General features: G+C 42.2%; 1 protein-coding gene across 1 annotated transcript in view; it reads right to left on the minus strand.

Annotated features, from left to right (window-relative positions):
• The window catches only part of LOC141146038 (1,25-dihydroxyvitamin D(3) 24-hydroxylase, mitochondrial-like), a 92,135-nt gene that overhangs the window by 31,721 nt on the left and 44,266 nt on the right, over window positions 1-16,148 (minus strand). The window contains exon 3 of the mRNA XM_073632799.1: window positions 10,219-10,312. Within this exon, the coding sequence (XP_073488900.1) occupies window positions 10,219-10,312 (94 nt within the window). The remainder of the gene's footprint in view (window positions 1-10,218; window positions 10,313-16,148) is intronic.

A 16,148-nucleotide genomic window follows, 5' to 3' on the forward strand; every position in this document is an offset into this window, starting at 1 on the left:
TTTATTTATTTATTTTTTTACATTGTTACTTTAAAAAAAAATCACTTTGATCACTTTTATTGCTGTCACAAGGAATGTAAACATCCCTTGTGACAGTAATAGGTGGTGACAGGTACTCTTTATGGAGGGATCGGGGGTTCAAAAGACCCCAAATCCCTCCTTTGCATGTCAAAGTATTCAGATCACCAAAAACGGCGATTCTGAATAATGTAATTTCTTTTTTAAATGGCGTCATTGGCAGCCTAGTAAACCGGAAGTGACGTGACGTCGCTCCCGTGTTTACAGAAAGAAGACTGGAAGGAAGCCATTTCTGGGTTCCTTCCAGTCTTACTTTAGCTGGCGGAAGTGCCGTAGTGTCGGCAGGTGGTGGAAGGGGGAGTCCTCTTTCGCTCCTCAGGTATAACAGCCGAGCGGCTTTTAGCCGCATCGGTTGTTATCCCTGAAGAGCCAACCGACCGCCCGTTCTAAAAAACGGTACCGGGATGATGCCTGCAGCTGTAGACATTACAGCCTAATGCCAAGGCACATATGCGGCCTTAAAGCCGAGGCCGCATATGTGCGTACACTCGGCAGGAAGGAGTTAAGCAAATATAGATAGTGGAAGACTGGGAATCTGGGGCCCATAGGGAGATTTTAGGTCTGGTGACCCACCTTTACTGACTTTTTCACATGATACAGCTACAATCTTCATCCAACAACATTGCCTTTATTTCTGAAACAACAACTTAAGGCCACTTTCACGTGGGCTGTCCAATCAGATAAGCCTGTCAGTTTTTTAGGTGTACCTGATCGAACCTTCAAATCTCTTCTATGGAGTGGCGGATGTCAGCACCAACCACCATCCGATCCGATCCTGTCTGCCAAAAACAGATGGATGGTGGTCCTATTCCCCATCTGTCTGGGAGATCGGATGGCATCAGATGGAAATGGACAGGTGATCTGTTTCCATCCTATTGCCCCATAAAGGAGAACGGGACTGTGTCCGTGTCCACTCTGCATAGCGGAGCGGACAGGGACCGGTCATCAGCCTACTCAGCAGGGATCAGCAGACAGATCCCCCGCTCAGCAAGCGGATTCCACTTAGCGGAGGCGCCCGTGTGAAAGGGGCCTAACACAAAAGAATAGTAATTTGAATTGTATTTGTAATAAATTCATGCAAAAGATCCATCTGATTTCCACATTTTTATTTTCACTGAACAAGATACAATAGAAAAGCAACAGCAAACAAACAGATGACAGGAAAAATACATATATAGTAATTGGTCAAGCTTTTGTGTTTTTAAGTATAATGCGGATGACCAATAATTGATTAATCAAGTCATGCTGAACATGATGAGGATAACCATTCGTACAGAGCTGAAATATTTATAATACCCAGTGCTCGATATGTTGACATTAGTTATGAAAGTATGTATTTACTGTATAATGCAACCATTAAATATAATATGACAATTGGTCTGTCTGATTTCTATTTTTCTGAACAAGATACAGTTACATATACAGTAATTCCCAATATGATGAGGATGACCAAAACTAGTCAAGCAAATGTTGCTAGGTAGGATGGGGATGGTGACCAGAAGTAAAAAGCTGAAATCATTGCTTTAATGAGTCCTCAAGATGTTGACATCAGTTATGTAGAATTAGGCAATCTTTAAAGAGTTAATGTACTCTTTAACTGTACCCACAGGTTTTCAGCTAAAATGTAAACTTTTAACCCCTTTGTAATAGCCTCAGGTTGTAGCTATTACTGGCTCTGTTACCCTTTATTTTACTGTTTGTAAGACTGTTAGTCTTACAGGACTATCCTATGCCTCCAAGGGAGAGGGTGGTATGATTGGGATTATTGCCTGATTTTTATATTCATCTTTAACAAATAATTTTTTTGTGGGGCATTGCCTGAAGCACAATAGAGTAGGACACATATGAAAGAAGCACTGTCTTCACTGTAACCTTTCCTAGATGTCCTGGAGAATATCCTGAACTTCATACACAATTCCTACTCCAAAAGACCCGCATTCTTGGCACGTTATGTCTCCTCTGCGCAAAGCATCTGAATTCAGCTGAAAACTTGAAAAATTTTGACACAAAGAGCAGGAGTCCCTGGGGGAAGATGGCAGCGCCTTCACTTCTGACTTGGAGCCTCATACGGCCGAGACAACAAAAGTGCTGAATGCAATTTCTGAATGCCAATGAGGCTGACCAGTGGTGGCTGGTGCTCAAATTATTTAGGGGGGCGCAAACAAACTGAAAAAAACCCATCAATTGCAGCCTCACTGTGCCCATCAAATGCAGCCCCTGTGCCCATCAAATGCAGCCACTGTGCCATAAATTGCAGCCATTGTGCCCATCAAATGCAGCCACTGTGCCATAAATTGCAGCCAGTGTGCCCATCAAATGCAGCCACTTGTGCCCATCAAATACAGCCACTTGTGCCCGTCATATGCAGCCACTTGTGCCCATCAAATGCAGCCACTTGTGCCCATAAAATGCCGCCACTTGTGCCCATCAAATGCCACCACTGTGACCCCACCCGCTTGCTTTATGCCCAGCACTTACCCCATTTTAGTGGCGGGTCAGGCAGCGGGTGACGGTGGCATCGCTGTGGGACGCCTCCTGTGTCCTCCATGCTTCCCCCTCCTCCTTCCCCCTCCTCCCTTCGAGATGTGCTGTGAGAGCTATGATTGGCCAAAGGCACCCTGCCAATCATGGCTCAGGAGCTAAGTCCAAGCCCCACACTAAATAAGGCTGCTGCTTACACTGCGGCCATATATAGTGAATAAATGGAGATTAGGCAGGTAGTGTAGTGTAGTGTGCAGTCAGTCAGTGTAGCATATATATATATAATGCAGTTCAGAGTATATAGTGCAGTCCGTATAGAATATATAATGCAGTTCAGAGTATATAGTGCAGTCTGTATAGTATATATAATGCAGTTCAGAATATATAGCGCAGTCTGTATAGTATAATAGTATATATAATGCAGTTCAGAGTATATTGTGCAGTCCGTATAGTATATATAATGCAGTTCAGAGTATATAGTGCAGTCCGTATAGAATATATAATGCAGTTCAGAGTATATGGTGCAGTGCGTATACAGTAAATAATGCAGTTCAGAGTATATAGTGCAGTCCGTATAGTATATATAATGCAGTTCAGAGTATATAGTGCAGTCTGTACAGTACGTGTAATACAGTTCAGAATATATCATGCAGTTTGTATATATAATGTAGTTCAGAGTATATAGTGCAGTCTGTATAGTATATATAATGCAATTCAGAGTATATAGTGCAGGCAGTATAGTATATATAATGCAGTACAGAGTATATAGTGCAGTCTATATAGTATAAATAATGCAGTTCAGAGTATATAGTGCAGTCCATATAGTATATATAATACAGTTCAGAGTATATAGTGCAGTCCGTATAGTATATATAATACATTGCAGAGTATATAGTGCAGTCAGTGTAGTATATATAATACAGTGGAGAATATATAGTGCAGTGCAGAGTATATAATATAGTGTATTGAAGTGGTTAAGGGAAACCCTATGAGAGGATTAAGAAAAACAATGACATGGAGTCCCCCCAAAATCCATACCAGGCCCTTTGCGTCAGGTATAGATTTTAAGGGGAACTCCACACCAAAATGTAAAAAAAGTGGCGTGGTGTCCCCCCAAAATCCATACCAGACCCTTATCCAAGCAAGCAGCCTAGCAGGCTGCTTGCCCTCAACATGGGGAGGGTGCTTTGGGGTGCTCCCCAAAGTGCCTTGTCCCCATGTTGATGGGGACAAGAGCCTCTTCCCGACAACCCTGGCCATCAGTTGTCGGGGTCTGTGGGTGGGGGGCTTATTGGAATCTGAAAGCCCCCTTTAACAGGGGGACCCCCAGATCACGCCCCCCTTATGTGAATGGGTATCGGGTACATTGTACCCCTACCCAGTCACCAAAAAAAGTGCCAAAAGTAAAAACCACAAGAGCCAGTTTTTGACAATTCCTTTATTAAAAAAGAAAAAAAGTGTCCCACGATGTCCATCCATCTTCAATCATGCCTCCCGACGGACCCAAAAAATAGAGAAAAATAAAAAAGCTCTTCCCCGATGGGAAGCATCTTGGCAACTGCTGTCTCTTGGCTTTGACAGCTGTTATATAGGCAAGGGCGGGGCCACCCCGTGATGTAACTGGGTGACCTGCCCCTTTTGATGTCATCAGAGCCTATATAAGAGCTGTCAAAACAAAAAGACAGCAGTCTTTGGAGGCAGAGATTTTTTATTTTTATTTTTCGCGTCCGCCCGGGCGGCGTGATTGAAGATGGATGGACATCGTGGGACACTTTTTTTCTTTTTTAATAAAGGAATTGTCAAAAACTGTCTCTTGTGGTTTTTACTTTTTGACACTTTTTTGGTGAATAGGCAGGGGTACAATGTAACTGATACCCTTTCACATAGGGGGGTGGGGATCTGGGGGTTCCAGATTACGATGAGCCCCCTGCCCGCAGACCCTGACAACCGATGGCCAGGGTTGTCGGGAAGGGGCTCTTGTCCCCATCAACATGGGGACAAGGTGTTTTGGGGGGGACCCCAAAGCACCCTCCTCATGTTGAGGGCATGTGGCCTGGTGTGGTTCAGGTCCTGGTGTGCTCACTCGTCCCCCCCATCCTGACCTCCAGGCTACATGCTCGGATAAGGGTCTGGTATGGATTTTGGGGGGCCCCCCACGCCAATTTTTCTTTTAGATTTTGGTGTGGAGTTCCCCTTAAAATCCATACCAGACCCGAAGGGCCTGGTATGGACTGGGGGGCACCCTACTCCATTTTTTTCCTTGATTTTTCATCTATGTTTCCTGGAGCCGGCAATACATTACAGCCGCGAGCAAGTTTAAATTACATTTTTTCCTTTAGAAATATCATTTTGCTGTAGCACTGTTCTACACATCGCACAGATGCGCCACTTTACAGGCAGACTAGGGGGACCCCCAGGCACGGTATTTAGAGGAATATTTCATTTTCATTGTTTCACTTTAAGCATTATTGAAATCACTGCTCCTGAAAAAACGATTGTTTTAAAAACTTTTTTTTTTGCATTGATACATGTCCCCTAGGGCAGTACCCAGGTACCCATACACTTTTTATGGCAATAACTTGCATATAAGCCTTTAAAATGAGCACTTTTGATTTTTCATGTTCGTCTCCCATAGACTTTAATAGGGTTCGCATATTCGCTAGAACTTTTTGCCTGTTCATGTATTCTGGTGCGAACCGAACCGGGGGGTGTTTGGCCCATCCCTAGAAGTGAAGGACTGACTTCTATATAAATTAAGTAATTCGTACCGTTCCACAGGATATAGTTTGTTAATTTTTCATCAGTCAGTTTTTGAGATTACGTTAGGCATTTCTAGCTCACTTACTAAATAACCTAGCTGTCACAAGTGAGTGACTAATTAAAAAATGAACTACAAAAAAGTATGAAGTGAGAATCTGTCAAGATTTACTCTTTTCTATCTCTTATTGCTTTCTGTCATTCTTCTCATTGTCATGTCAGCCCCTCTGTCCAGTCGTTCCACCCCCAGGGCCCCCATTCATATCATTCCTGTCAATTCCTTCTGTGCATGGCAAATTTAGCAAGTCGCTAACATGATTATTGGCTATCTCCCTCTTCCACTGCTCCTACTTCCTGCATACGCATACATGTACATTTTAAACCTTACAACCATTAATTAATGGACTTTTTGGTTAGTACTGTAAGGCCAACCAGTGGAACAAAATATTTCTTGGGTTTTTATATAAAATATAAGACATTTTCTTTGGACTGTGCAAACACTGGGCACAGGGCAAAGGTAAACTGTATGCCCCTGGAAAGGCAAGACATTAACATTTTATTTGAATTGAGCTATCACTGGGGAAAGGGCTAAAGTAGACTTTATAACAATAAAAAGGTATCACATTATTAGCATCTGATGATAGTGGATTAGGGTGTGCTTTTAGAAATAGCATAATTTAGTAGTTGTACTTGACAACTAGTACATCTGGTGCCAAAAATGCTTTAGACTTGATGTAGAAGACATATCAGAACATGTGGGAAATGACTCGGCAGATGTAGAGACCAAATCTGAAAATTCTGAACTTACAGAAGGCATATTGAATAACAAAATTACAGATTACACCTTTTGGCATGAAATAATAGGCTGTGTAGATATGGAAGGCATAACACGGTATAACATTACAGATTTGGCAGAAGCAGTGCTTGAACAAAGCAGGTCTGCACATAAGATAACATTTTCTACAGTTGTTGGAGGTGTATTTGAACATGAAGTAGATTAGTTACATTCAGAATGGGTTACACTAGGTTGCCACCTCATCCCTTTAAAACCGAACACATATTAATTACACAGGCTCTGTGGCTGATTAGGGTGGTAATTAAACTCACTTTGTGCCTTATCTGCATTAAATTAGCCTAAGAACCTATGTAATTCATATGTGTTGGGGTTTAAAGGGATGAGGTGGAAACCCAAGTTACACTCCTTTGTCTCCCTGTGTCATCCCTTGTAGTTTCCATGCCTGTTCAGTGACCTGGTCACTGACATACAAACTTAACATTGCAAAATGTGCAGAATTAGAAATAGTAGAATGTTTTTGCAGGCATTGTTTTTGCTGACGAGTCCTTTTTTAGCCTCCCGTAATCTCTTTTCTGGAGCAGTTTTACATATATTCTGTTCATATTCTTTAATGTTTTCGCACTTGTGGCTGAACTTCTTTTAGAAGATATGTTAGCAAAACCTATTGGTAACAGATACCATAATATTATTTGTAATGTCTCTGCAAATTGTTTGTGTGTAAGTTTGTAAAAATGTTGGCATTTACCTCAGACTAGGCCTCAGCACAGTTAGATTGTGAAGGATTCCTCTTCGTCTTAAGCGTGCTATCTGTTGACCTGGAGGAGTGAGTTTGAGTTTTGGAAATCAGACTTTTAGGAGAAAGGAAAATAAAATTATTAACAAAACAAGACTTTAATGCATGTCAAGATTTTTGGCCCAATTAAGAAAAATGTGGTATACTTTCCTCCAAAAAAAGGCTCCAAGTTGTCAACATCTGGAGGGCATCTCTGTGTTACACCTTGCTTGGTGAACGTTGACCAAGAAATGGCATCAGGAACAGGGCACGTCTTCTGGAGGATATAACTGTGTTGCATCTTACTTGGTGTACGTTGACTTTAAAATGTATATGGGGCAATGCTACTGGAGGACTGTGTTAAATTTTGCTTGTTGACAGTTGACTTGAGGATTTTTTTCAGGAATGGATCAGTGTTGCTGGGCTGCATGGAGAACATCTCTATGAGGAGGTTTTAATTCCTAGGGCAAAAAAATAAACAAATAAAACCCCAGCTGCAACATATCCAAAGATAAATATATCATTCAATTTAATGTGCAACATTGCAAATATTATTAAAGTTGTTAAAGTTAGTTTAATTATTTTGGTAGAGCACTGTGTTTCTGGAGGTACACAGGCTTTTGTGGGCCTGTTCTTGTAATTGACATATTCAACAACCAGATGGAGCTCTCATTTAATTTTCACATGCACCAGATTATCACAGGACAGGGCTGTGTGCATACAAAAAGGATATTCTAGAAAGCTATATAAAGTGCATGTGAGGAACCCCAAATAGATTTTACCATTCTAACACAGTATACTGTAGTTTCTCAACTATTAGTAAATCAATTATTTAGATTATTTTAGATATTTCAGGTTCACTTGCTAATGATGATGACTGATCAGTTCCCAAATCCCAGCATTACCAGTCCAGAAATAAGTGAATGACTACCAGGTCCCCAAAAGAAATGATACTGTTTTTACTGTGCACCATGATACAGTGCTTTAATTTTTAGTCAGTCAGTCACTCAGATTAGTTTAGTTTTTTTTGGGATCATTTGCTAAACAATATGACTGCTTGAACCAAACCCAGCAAACAATATTACCAGTCCAGTGCAAAAGTGTGTGACCCCCCCCCCCCCCAAAAAAAAAAATAGGCTATTATTCCTGTGCCAAATTACATATAATCAGGTTTTATTTTTTAATCAGTCATTCAGATTAGTTTATGCTTTTCTGGTTCACTTGGTAAACAAGATGGCCATCTGCCTAAATACCAGCAAACAGTATTGCCAGTCCAGGCCAGAAGCAAGTGACTGACCCAAAAAGAAAATTATGCTCCTCTCACAGTACCCTAGCAGGATAAAGTTTTTTAAATGTATTTTTGTTAGTCAGTTATTGAGTTTAGCTTAGGCTTTTCTTTGTTTACTTACAAAAGAAGATTGCTTCTCACTGATATGTTTCTCTTCCTTCCTGGATGCCGGCCTCACACAGCCAGTCATCTCAGCAGCACACTCTCCATCAGCTTCAAGGGCCTGCATTAGCTGTTTTGTTCTGCGAAGGGTTGTGATGGGAGGAGGATGTCAGGTAGTCCGACGTCAATGTCAATGCTCAATACAGGCTCAGTGGAAATTGGAGGGTGGGCTGCAGTCAGATGGCAGCCATAAATAAATAGTGACTTGTTGAAGTTGCTGTGCACAGTGAGACTATAGTGACTTGCTAATGGCCCCATGGGGTGGAACAATCAGCGTAAATAGGTAGGAATGAAAATTGAAGGAAACGATAGGTAAAATTTTATATAGAAATGACAGACTCCCAGAAGTTACTTTTTACCAAATTTTTGTGATGTGATGTGTCTCAACTTCTTAGTAACTTTGTATTCGCTTCACAAAGCAGTACTCAACAGAGAACAGTGCTAAAGGTCTTTGTCTAACTCTTTTGATTTAATTAAATAAATGATAGTAGACACCTTGGGGTGTATTTATAAAAAAACTAACTTCAGAGCTAATCATCCTGAAAAACTGCACGTGCATGTGTTCTGTGAAAACACCTGCAAAATCGAATGTTATTTTCTTGAAGGATAGGATGTTCTAGATTCATAAGAATAGCATGAATCAGGAAAATACCTCAATATGGTTATTACATGGAGCTGCTGATCATAGTAAAACATTATTTATTTCATTTGATAATTAGGTCCATCTGGTGGCCATAAAGCAGTATTTTCCTGATTCACGCTATTTTTTTTAAAGCTGACCAGAGCAGACAATTTTAAGAGAGCTTAAAAGATTTTTTATCACAGCTTCAACCAGTGGCTATAATGTGGTATTTTTCAGATTCACGCTATGCTTATGAATAAAGACTTGAGGAAATAACCTGGTAAGATAAAAATTTTGCTGAGAATTCACACAGAATGAATATACATGCAGTTTCACAGAAAGAATAGCTCTGCAATCCTTTATAAATACACCCTCTTGTACTTTTGGAACAAGAATATGAAGTGAGACGAGCTGAATGTAGTTGGTTTGCCTGCAAGAAAATGTACACTATGTGTTCCCGTGATGGAATTATTTCTAAGTAGATGGGAAGTGAAACATACCTTACACCCACATCACTGTCCTCAGTGTTTGACCTAACTATAGGTATGCTGGTAAATAAAGGCCCCTTTCACACAGGGTGGACTCCATTCTGATCAGCAGGGGATCCACTCACAGATCCCCTGATGTTTAGAGCAGAGCAGGCAGATGACACATCCGTATCTGCTCAGTTTATGCAGAGCAGAAATGGACAGAGCCCGCTCTGCTCTATGGGCAGCCAGATGTACACGGTCTCCACTGTCCATTTACACCTGACTACCTCCAATACGATCTGCCTACACAGAAGAGGACAGATCCCCTTCCATTTGTTTTTAGCAGACCTGCCTGGATCAAAGGTAGGTGGGTGTAAAACGGACAAAGGTCTGTTTACAACCGCGGCCCATAAGGGTGAATGAACCGTCAGATCAGGTCAGCTTGAAAAACTGACAGGTGGATCTGACCGGAACGGTTGCATGAAAGGGACTAAAGTCTCAGCTACGACTGTATGTTGTTCACACATGACATGAGTTTCACCCTCACCTACTCATTTTAAATGCCTTCAAATCAAGGATTGGGTGATTTTTTGTTAAAAGTTACCTGACCTCTTTCTCACGCTATACCAGATACAGGCCAGTGGCACTAAGTAGTAACCATGTATTTTCCATGATTTTTAACTTACTACCAAAACCATAATTTTAGGTTTTCTTTGACCTTTTAGAAAATGATAATAACAATGCCAGCTTTTTTCTCTATAGTGTCCACATATTTTAGTAAAAGACATTCACCTCATTAATCTTCACATCCATTTTTGCTATTTCTTTAGGTCTCATGAGGTGACCTTGCACAGTTTTTCTCATGTTATGCCATTCTTCTCCTTCACTGTAAAATAAAAAATATATATGAACATATTATACACATAGCTCTTCTGCAAATTGAACACATGGTATCAAACATGTAATATTATTTCTGCAGACAGTAGCTTATCTTTTTAAAGAAAACACCACTCCTCATGAAAACCATTGCAGTTCCTTTACACAACATTGTCCAAAGAGGAGTGGGATGTTGGTGCCATATACCCACATTTTTTGACTGTTCTGGATTTGGCCACACATTTACTATAGTTCCTTATTGTGATGCATAGATACATTTGAAGATGTAGTTCATCTTGTAAAGAGGTTGTGCAGTTTTCCTGGATCACTGGGTGCAGGATCATCAGAGGGATTTTTGGAAACAGAAAAAGGGAACAAAGTCACAAACTTGGATTGTGCAATCCCTAGTGTTGAATTGGTCCCTGCAGGTAATCCACTCAATTAGGCTGTAAATCCCAGTATTACAAATCAAAGTTATAGCCACACCTTTGCAGCTATGTAGAGTACAACGTATTTCATCACCACATATGCAATTGTTTTTATGTTTTTAATAAAGTTAGTTTATATATTTGTACACAGTTTACAAAGCATTGTGTGAAGGATATTATGCTTAGGATTTCTATTTGTGTAACTTGGCAATATTAGAAAAAGCTTACATTAATTTTTTTTAAACAGGTATACAAGATAAAATGTAAACTCATCTTTCCACAAGGCACCACAAGGTGGGGGTCAGAAACTGTAAACCCCTTTGGTATAGAGGGATACCAGCCCCAATAAGGGAACAAGTATGAGCTATATTAGTACAAATCCTTACTCATTCCCTAAATAAATAATAAAAGTAAATAAAGACACCCACACCAGGAAAGGTTCTTCTTAGAATTAATATGCAGGATTTATTTAGCGCTTTACATTATAAAGGGGGATGGTACAGTTACAATACAATTCAATACAAGAGGGTTAGGAGGGCCCTGCTCCTGGGAGCTTACAATCTATTTGTAATCTTGTAGAGACAAGCAGAACAAAAGGTAAAACCTGTGAGGGATGGGTTGATGAGAGACTTAAGATTCAGTTGTTAGATGAAAGATTGATAGGCTTCCCTAAAGAAATGGGTTTTCAGGGATCGCCTAAAAGTGGACAGAGGGGCGTGGCCTATGGAGTGAGCAGACGTGCCCTGCTGGAGCTCCCGCACACACCGGACGTTCCGAAGCTCGTACCGCTTCACATCTTTAGCCGACAGGTCGGTAATGGGGAGGAGAGGTGGGGGAGACACCCAGCACACCCCTGATCCACAAAAAGAGGGGGAGATAGACAGATTCTTCACCCGACTGGGCTCGAAACAGCGCGCCCCCCCTCATCCAAGATGGCGCCGACCTGTTCCTCGGGCTCACACACAGGCTTACAGGGAGCTGCCTCACAGCGTCCACACCTCACACCAGAAACAGACAGCGTGCCAGATCCCCTGCAGACTCAGAGAATGAGTCAGTCCGATCGGCTTGTCACTCCCCAGATTCCCACAGATCATTCACTAGTTGGGATATGGAGGCCTACATCAAGGCCCTCCCTAACAAACATGATTTTGAAGCCTGTGTACAGAGAATGGAACGCTCATATAAGCAGGAAATAGCAGAGCTGCGCAGAGATGTCACTAACAGGCTGGAAGAAGTTGAGCACAGTGTAGAAGAGACTGTTTCCACCCTGCAAACCCACGAATCCATTCTGCATGAGCACACCCTGCAAATACAACAATTAATATATCACCAGGATGACCAAGAAAATAGAGCCAGACGTAACAACATACGCATTCGTGGCCTTCCTGAATCCGTGGAAACCAAAGACCTGGCCCCTGCGATTATTGCCATTTTCAATGAGCTGCTGCAAAAAGACAAGGATGCCCCCCTGGAACTGGATCGGGTGCACAGAGCTCTGGGCCCTAAAAATCCTAATCTGGAACACCCCAGAGACGTTATCTGTAGAGTACATTTCTACGCGGTCAAAGACGCCATTATGCAAGCTGCACGTACCCAAGAATCCATCTTTTTTAATGACACTCAAGTAACTTTGCTTCCAGATATATCTAAGCTGACCCTGGATATGCGTCGAGCTCTGAAGCCCCTTACTGGAGCTCTTCAGGCAAAACACATTAAATATCGCTGGGGCTTCCCGTTTAACCTGTCTGCATTCCATGATGGGAAATCAGCAATATTTCGCACATTGGGAGATTTTCCAAAGTTCCTTGGAACATTTGAGCTACCTCAGATCCCGTTACCAGACTGGCCACTTCACCCAGCAACTCCTGGATTCCAAACCAATAAAGGCTGGCAGAAACAATCCAAGAAGAACAAACGTTCAAAAGCTGAAGCTTCCAAGATGACTGCTGGCTGAATCCCTTCTCTCCACTTCTTGATTAACCACTTTTTTTTCCACAGGTCTCCAACCAGTGATATCGTCCCGGTTACTAGTTACGTTGGGACTTTAAATTGATATATTATTTTTGCACTATTGATTGCACTGACAGGTCTTATACCACTCTAATTTGCACTATAGTAATGTGTTGGGTTTCTGCATAATGGTTATGCCTGTCGGCACTAACTTCCCTTCCCCTCCCCCCTCCCCCCTCCCCTCTCCCCCTCCTCTTATTGATAGTTGGATATACTTGACCTGTCTACAGTTAAGCAATAGACCCTCACTGCGGTCATTAGACAAGGGACTTCCCCGGGGTCCCCCCCCCCGGGGATGGCCCACAAGAAGTGAGTTACATAGAATATGTGTAGCAGTGGGGGACCCTGAGCTACTAAGTTAAACTAAAAATAGTTTTTTGTTGCCCGGTGTGTGCGGGCTCCTCTGTGCGCTGACACGTACCCCCTCATAGGTTTTATCAGCACACCTAGCGGGCTTTGCTGACTTGTTGGTTACAACACTATAGCTAGGTAGGCCTTATTGGCCTTCTTCTTCTTATTCCTTTTTTTCTCCTCTCACTTCCGTCTCCTCTAACCCCTTTTTCTTTTTCTTTTCCTCTCTTTCTTTTTTCTCTTCTCTTTTCTGCTCCCTAAGTTCGCCACTGGATGGCGACCTCCCCTCCTCTTCTCCCTCCCTCTCTCCCATGTTCTGGGGCAGTGGACCTCACTCCTTTCCATCCTGATACTTCAATTAAAATTCCCCTTTTATGGCAGCACTACCCTCCCTGAAAGTCTCCTCCTTGAATTGTAGGGGCCTCAATACCCCGGAGAAGAGACGTTAAATCTTGTACCACTTTCATAAACTGCGTACGCAAATTCTACTTCTCCAAGAGACCCATTTTAGGTCTGACACAACCCCGAAATTCCTACATAGGCAATATCCCACCTGGTTCCACAGTACTAACCCAAAAGCTAAGTCCAAAGGGGTTTCTATTGCATTCCATGCCACGTTCACACCAGATGTGTTAGACTCTTATATAGATCCACATGGGAGATATGTTTTCCTCAAATTATCATATTTGAATGTGATATACACAGTTATTAACATATATTCTCCCAATCAGGACCAATTGCAATTTCTCTCCTCGGTTACATCACGGCTAAAACGTTTCAGCACGATCAACATGATCCTGGGAGGAGACCTTAATACTGCCTTGATACCCCGTCTTGATACTTCAACTGGTAAGTCCTCTGTTTCCCCAGCTTCTCTGACCAAAATCCAAACAATCCTTGCGGAGCTCTCCTTGGTGGACGTGTGGAGGGTCCTTCACCCCTCTGCCAGGGACTATACATACTATTCCCCAGCACACACCTCTTACAGTAGGTTGGACTATATTTTTATCTCACAAACACTACTGGATTATAAACCGGAAACTTCTATAGGCCTTACTCTTTGGTCTGACCATGCCCCTATTCACCTGAGCTTAGGGAGGATTCTGTCTGGTAAAGCCAGAACCTCCTGGAGACTTAACGATAACCTATTATTTGACTCAGTGTGCGTACAGGACATCATTCAGACTATTAAAAACTTTGTCACAGACCACGCACATGACGATACCAACCCACTTATACAATGGGAAGCACTTAAGTGTGTCCTCAGGGGCAAATTTATCCAACACGGTTCCAGACTAAAACGTGAACGTACGGTAGACATTGCACGCCTCCTCGCTTCCATCAATGCGTTGGAAGATTCACATAAACGAAATCCTGACATGGCCACTCATTTGGACCTGACCAATGCCAGGAGAGACCTCCTGCGAATTTTTGCGGAACGCTCCCTGACAGCAAAAAATAAGGGACGCTTTGTTTATTACTCCCAAGCTAATAAATGCGGTAAGCACCTAGCAAACACATTGCACCCTCGTCAACTCCGGAAACCTATTCCCTTTATTAATTCACCTACCAAAGGGAAATTACTGAATAATTCAGCGATAGCGGAGGAATTCCGCCTATACTATGCCTCTCTTTACAATCTCCCCCCACAGACACCGACCTTTAAGCCTCATGGAGGTGCGCCCCCACAGGACTTACCCTCGTACATCCTAGAAACAGCCCTCCCCACTATCCCTTCTTCCGATTCGGAAGAAATGGAATCTGCTCTTTCTGATACAGATTTTATACAGGCCATAAAAAATCTCAAACCTGGCAAAAGCCCTGGTCCAGATGGATTCTCCCCGCGTTTTTATAAGACATTCCCACTGTTATTATCACCCCTCTTAGCAAAAGCGTTCTCAGCGATAGATGGAAATGTATCCCCCTCTGCAACCCTTCTCCAAGCCCAAATTGTAGTAATCCCAAAACCGGACAAAGAACACTCCGCATGCTCTAATTACAGACCAATATCCCTATTAAATATTGACTTGAAGCTTTTCGCCAAGATTCTTGCCAACCGAATATCACCATTACTACCCAACATTATACATAGAGATCAAGTGGGTTTTGTCCCTGCCTTGAAGCTAGGGACAACACCACCAAAACCATCCATCTAATAGCATATGCTCATCGCACCCACACTCCAACTTGTCTTCTTTCTTGCGATGCAGAGAAAGCTTTTGATAGGGTAAACTGGTCCTTTCTTCAATCCACCCTCTCCCAGATAGGATTAGGCCCTAGAATGCTAACACGTATCATGTCTCTTTACTCAAAACCGACAGCCACTGTCTTGACGAACGGTACACAATCAGACAAGTTTTCAATTACCAATGGTACAAGGCAGGGCTGTCCACTTTCCCCTTTATTGTTTGCCTTAGTGATTGAACATTTAGCTCAAGCCATTCGGCTAAATCCAAATATACATGGCATCCAGACCCCCTCTTCCCACTGTAAACTTTCTTTATACGCAGATAACTTACTTTATGTGACCCAACCCCATATTAGCCTCCCCTCATTACTAGCTGAAATCAATAGGTTCGGCCACTTTAGCAACTACAAATTAAATGTCTCCAAAACAGAAGCACTGAACCTTTCACTAACTCAAAATACTTTGACATCTCTTAAAGCCAACTTTCCATTCCAATGGCAGACGCGCTCCATTTCGTATCTAGGTACTGCTATCCCTAGATGTAAATCAGACATCTACGCCCTAAATTTCAGCCCTCTTTTAACTAAGCTGTGACGCCTCTCTGAGGAACGCAAAGACTTATCAATGTCATGGTTTGGACGTATGAGTACACTGAAAATGGACATACTCCCAAAATTACTATATTTATTTCAAGCTCTTCCAATTGCTCTCCCATCAGCTTTTTTTCGTGCCCTCCGTACTATGGCAATTCGCTTTGTATGGGGAGAGAGCAACCCCAGACTAAAACACAAACTTCTATGTGCCCCTATTCATAAGGGAGGAGTTGGTCTGCCCGACTTTGAGGTATACCATAGCTCAGCTGTAATCTC

Source organism: Aquarana catesbeiana, linkage group LG05 (genome assembly GCF_042186555.1).
Source record: "Aquarana catesbeiana isolate 2022-GZ linkage group LG05, ASM4218655v1, whole genome shotgun sequence".
Lineage (NCBI taxonomy): Eukaryota > Metazoa > Chordata > Amphibia > Anura > Ranidae > Aquarana > Aquarana catesbeiana.